Source organism: Lactuca sativa, chromosome 1 (assembly GCF_002870075.4).
Source record: "Lactuca sativa cultivar Salinas chromosome 1, Lsat_Salinas_v11, whole genome shotgun sequence".
Taxonomy (NCBI): Eukaryota; Viridiplantae; Streptophyta; class Magnoliopsida; order Asterales; family Asteraceae; genus Lactuca; species Lactuca sativa.
The window spans coordinates 108,795,674-108,801,235 of NC_056623.2; the positions used below are offsets into that span (position 1 = coordinate 108,795,674).

The window sequence follows — 5,562 nt, forward strand, 5'->3', positions numbered from 1 at the left end:
ATATAGTCATTGAGGATGTTTAGCTGCAGATTTGAAACCACGAGGCTCTTTAGTAACAAAAAGAGCATGAAGAAGCGGAGCATGTTCAACATATGCAAGGTCTACACGGTGACGGGGTTTAAAGATTCCTGCACGAGATCGAGTCACCATAGGATGAGAAGAAGAAGATGGCACTGTTGGACCTGGTGCAGGTGACGATGAAAAAGTTGTTGTCGTGGTGATAGGAGAATCTGACGAGTCGGTAGGTGATGGCGGGGAGGTTGTCGACACATCAGAAGTGGTACCGCTGGATACAGAAGTTAATTCAGCACCTAATGAGAATGTCGCAGGCTGTTGATCATCTGTGAAACGATGCTCATGCGGACAAAGCGAGCAGAATGGAGCTGGTTCTGAGTTGCGGTGTTGAGGAGCAGGCATGGGGGACAACTGTGGAGACGGACATGGTTCTTGGAAGTCTGTGAACAATAATTTGGCTTGATCAATAGGCGGTAAAACACCACGGAAAGGAAACGTGTTTTCATCAAAGATTGCATGTCGGGTGGTGTAAATGTGATTTGAAGTAGGATCCAAGTAGCGATAACCCTTATAGTTGGAGTTGTATCCAATAAAAATGAAAGAAGCACTGCGAGGGGCCAATTTGTGTGTCGAATAATTGCGTAAGTATGGAAAAATCCAACATCCAAAAACCCGAAAAACATCATAGTTTGGTGGTGAGTGAAACAACATCTCAAATGGAGTCTTTTGATCAAGAATCTTTGATGGAAGACGATTGATAATATAAGTTTCGGAGCTGAAAGCGTCAACCCAAAAAGAAGCTGGTACATTTGCATTAAAGATCATTGCGAGACCGGTTTCGGTAATATGGCGATGTTTCCGTTCAGCTCGCCCATTTTGTTGCGGAGTATGAGGGCAAGACAAACGATGATGGGTATCGTCTTCCATGAGAAGAGCACGAACTTGGTTGTTTGTGAATTCGGTTCCTCCGTCACTCTGAAAAGCTTTAATTTTGCAAGAACATTGTGTTTGTACGAACGCAAGAAAGGCTTTAAATATATTAAAAAAATCAGATTTCAATTTTAATAGATAAAACCATGTGAATCGAGAGAAGTCATCCACGAAGATGCAATAGTATAAGTATCCTTCTATTGAAGGAATAGGTGCTGGCCCCCATAAGTCACAATGGAAAAAATCAAGCACATGCAAAGAACGTTTTCATTTAATGTAAATGATAACTGTTTGCTTTTGGAAAACTGACATGAAGAACATATACTAGGTTTAGGCAAAAGTGAAGTAAATGACAAACAACCCGATTTATTCAATAAAGAAATTGTATCAAAAGCAGCATGAACTAATCTAGTGTGCCATAATTCATAAGAAGCACATAATTTGGAAGTTCTTAAGTTTGTAAGAAAAACTTCCTGGCCATTCTTGAGAACATAGAGACCATTTTCACATCTACCCTCTGCCAATATTTCCTCTGTTGCGCGGTTCTGAATGGCAAAAAAAGGATTAGAAAATAACACATCCACCAGAGAATCCTTGGTCAATTTACTAATGGAAAGGAGATTCTTAGTGAAATTAGGAACCACAATAACATCTGATAGTTTAAGATCTTTGGAAATTGAAGAGTTACCAATATGAGAGATGGAAGAAGTATTACCATTTCCAAAAACAACGTGATCAGATCCTGCATAAGTTGAAGCCGAATCAAGAGTTGCGAGAGATGATGCCATATGGGTGGAGGCACCAGAATAAACGAACCAATCTGGGGAGTTATTTGTAACATGACACTGGGCTTGGAAGGCTTGGGCTAAATTCACTTTTTAAGAAGTGCCCTGACTAGCGAATGAAGCCAAATCGGGACAAGAACTCACATAGTGACCATTTGTGCGACATAGCTAGCAGTGTGGGGGGCGCTAACCACGACCGCGACCACCGGTGTTTGAAAAACGACCACGACCTCTACTAGAGTTGTTACCACTACGAGAAGTAGTAGCTGAAGAGGGCTGACGATTGGCAGTGAAAGCAACGACTGGTGGAGTGGGATCATGAATTGCAGCAAGAAATAACTCATGTCCTTCAGCTTGAGAGACCAGATCACGGAAAGAAGGACGAGGCTTAATGGCACGATAAGTAGTAGAAAAAGTCTCAAATGAAGAACCAAGTCCACAAAGAAACCAGTGAATCTTATCAAGATCATCAACGGGGTGACCAATTGCAGCAAGTTGGTCATAGATTGCTTTGAATTTGGAACCAAATTCGGTAACAGTGGAGGAACCCTTTTTAAGTTGTCGAAGGGTATCCTTTAGGGTCTGTATACGCTCCTAGGAATCATGGCTATATGCTACTTCAAGAGATCGCCAAATATCAAAGGCAGTCTTGGAGCCGAGAGATTCAGCCATAGCAGCCTCGCTGAGAGAGGCCTGGATAATAAGGTAAGCGCGTTGATCTGCTTCCAACCAGGTTTCATAGTCAGGATTAGGAGAAGAAGTATTTGCAACAACTTTTGTCTTGGGTGGAGGAAGAATCGTGCCATCTATAACTCTATGTGGCCGGACAACTTCTGATATGTAAGAAGGGGAAGCATTTGATTGCTCCAGAGTAAGTAGTTTGTAGGAGAAAGTTTGACAGTAATCATATGAAGAATGGTGTTGAAAGGGAGAGAAGATGGGGATGAAGAAGAGGAGTCGTCGATCGTCATTGCAGAGAGGAAATGTCTTGACCTAATCTGATACCATATAAGACTTTATTGAATTAACCTCAAAGGGTATGAACGAGTTTACATGTATATAAAATACAAGATAACAAACAAAGGCTAATTTCTATGAATACAACTTCAATACAGCTAGATAACTATATTATCTAGACTTATCTTTTTTATCACTAATATTTACATTCCAATGTGGTCCTCATGCAAATAATATCAATACTTTTGTTCATGGAGATATGCAGACGTAACACCTTCCTAGGCCTTGATGTATTGTCGTTTTGTATTATTTTTTAATTGGCTGGTATTGTTGTTTTGTCTTCATTTTAGTATTACATTTTGTGATGATTTAAATTTCAGTTTTGATTGGGTTGCTACTGAATCCATGAATCTGCTCTTTCTTTGTATCTTCTCATTAAAAGACAAAACACAAGTAGCTGCGTAACTCAAATATATAATAATACATCTGATAATTCTATTTCTTTGTATTTTGCAATCGAAGACAAAACAACAATAGCAGCCCAATGAAAAATGAGGACTAAACATTAATACTCCACTACAACTTCAAGTTTAATATATTTTCTTTCACATGAAGTTCAAATTAATCTAGTGGAAAAGTTATGCATTAAAAATCTTAACCAATTGAAAAAAGATAGAAATATGTGAGTATCCCGCATAGGTCATTTGAAAAAAGAAATAGAGATGGGTACCATTCAAGACCCACGAAGGGAAATTTGTGCCAATTCAAAAGCATATAAGTACGTAGCAAGTTTAAATGCATTTCACTGCTCATATAGTTTTGATATACACAAGTATAATCCAAGGTTCATAACCCATAGTTTGTGTATTCTTTAGACGTTGTAGTAGTGAAACAATATACTTAATACAAGTAAATAGTAAGGTTCATAACCCATAGTCAGACAAAAAGAGCCAAATATCTTTTACATACATGAGAAGTTCAACTATTGAATCGATACTATATATAAACCACTTACAATTCAGACCCTTTCTTGGCTTGTCTCAGGTAATACATTTCTACCCTTCTTCAAATAATTTCTAAGCAGCATGATGATACATGGTATCGCAAATGGGAGAGCAATCGAAATGCCAATAAAACCAAACGTTATGTAATTAGTTGGAGCAATCTCGTTCATACAAGTAGCGTAAGTTACACTAATTGCAAACATCGAAATCCGCAATTCCAACTGCAAAGGGAAAGCTGCAGTGAGTACGTAAATCATGTGAACTGAAGTGTAGAACCCCACTGAATTCGCAAACAAAAATATACTATATGCTATCGGATTTTTAGTACCCATAATAGCTTTTCCAGCAATGTGAGATTTAGTCGAAATCGTATGATTTGTGGATGGAATAGAATCGTCTTGCCAAGCACCTCCAGGAGGACTAAGTGCGGGTTGATACGTTGCAGTGGTGATAAGTATAACAATCACGAGAAGCGTATTTCTTACCATGTTAGGAGAGTCTTTTAGATTATTGTACTTAAAGTAGTCCGAAAGATTCGATCTAGGATTTTCATGTCTTGTGTCAGTATGATTTGATCTTTCTATATGAGTATATGTTGGAGACTGCAGGTTTTCAGACTTTAAACCTCCGGATTTGATGAGAATGTCCTCAATTTCTCGATCACCAGCTTCACTTTGAAACATTAATAGCATATCAAGAGGAGTTAAACCTCTTTTGTTTAAGGAATTCAACTCAATCTTCCCTTTGATGGTAGCTTGTTCGTTTAGTAGAAAGTCAACCACCTATTAAAAATATAAACTTTGATCATGAAATTCGTAAAGACTTGAGGTACAAAAGACAAAAGTGTACTTACTTCATATTGCTTCATTGAAACGCCAAGGTGCAAGATTGTATTCCCCTGAATGTCCTTAGAATTCAGAAGATCTTCCTTGTTGACTTTCTTCAGATGTTGAATCAAAACTTTGAAAGCTTCGAATTTGTTGTTCTTCACTGCGAGATGGAGGGGTGTCTCAAGTCGCGCAGTCGTGAAGTCCACAGAATCCGAGCTCGCTAAAAGCAACTCTTTTACAACTTCAACTTTACCTTTGACCACAGCGAAATGGAGAGGAATTTTTCTGTCTTTTCCTTTGATCAAACACAAACCAATGTCAACTTTGAGAAGCTCCTTAACAATTTCGGTATGCCCACAAGCAGCTGCTATGTGCAAAGGTGTAAAACCATCTTGGTTAAGCTCCCTGGAAAATTCCTGCTTTAGTTTGATGAGTGTCGATGCGAAGTTGACATGTCCAGCGAAACAAGCTATGTGTAATGGAGTTTCGCTACCCTCCATTGCTACGACATGAAGCATAGATGGGTTTTTGTCGATTTCTTTAAGCAGTTCGTCGACATCCCCATTCCATGCTGCCTGAATCAGGCTTCGATTCATTGGTCTACGAAGAGAAATCTTGTTGTGTTAGTTTTTTATGTATGCTCACGAAGTGTTTCTAATATTAAGCAACGGGTTTGACAGGTGTAGGTAGAGCTTGTAGTTGAGTCAATGAGATTAGGTTTTACTTAAAGGATTAAGATATTAAAGTCAACTGATTAGCTCATGATCAGTTGCATTCAAATGTTATCCACCTTAAAGAATAGCCAAAATTTTCTGTCTGATGTAATTGAATATTGCAGCCTTATAATTTTTGACAATTGTTTAAGGAAAACTTGATGTCGATCAGACACTAGAATAACAATAACTTTTCTCATGACATTTAAAAAATAAAACTTGATGTTGTGTAACAAAAAAAAGTTGTTACATTTGACTATCAATTTTCAATTAAATTCAGAACTACAATTTTTTTTGCCAATTGAATAAATTGTAATTCACAAATAAT

General features: G+C 38.1%; 1 protein-coding gene across 1 annotated transcript; it reads right to left on the minus strand.

Annotated features, from left to right (window-relative positions):
• Positions 1-3,522: 3,522 nt before the first annotated feature.
• Positions 3,523-5,189, minus strand: LOC111921426 (ankyrin repeat-containing protein BDA1). The gene is made up of 2 exons (XM_023917009.3): positions 4,545-5,189; positions 3,523-4,473 (listed from the first exon to the last, which is right to left on the minus strand). The coding sequence occupies exons 1-2, from the start codon at positions 5,115-5,117 to the stop codon at positions 3,706-3,708; spliced, it is 1,341 nt and encodes a 446-aa protein (XP_023772777.1). The 5' UTR covers positions 5,118-5,189; the 3' UTR covers positions 3,523-3,705.
• Between the last annotated feature and the right edge of the window lie 373 nt (positions 5,190-5,562).

Excerpts from the sequence above, each read along its gene's own strand:
- LOC111921426 (XM_023917009.3), bottom strand. The coding sequence starts at position 5,117 with ATGAATCGAAGCCTGATTCAGGCAGCATGGAATGGGGATGTCGACGAA. Across the intron at positions 4,474-4,544 it reads TTTCAATGAAGCAATATGAA|GTGGTTGACTTTCTACTAAA; the intron begins GTAAGTACACTT and ends TATTTTTAATAG.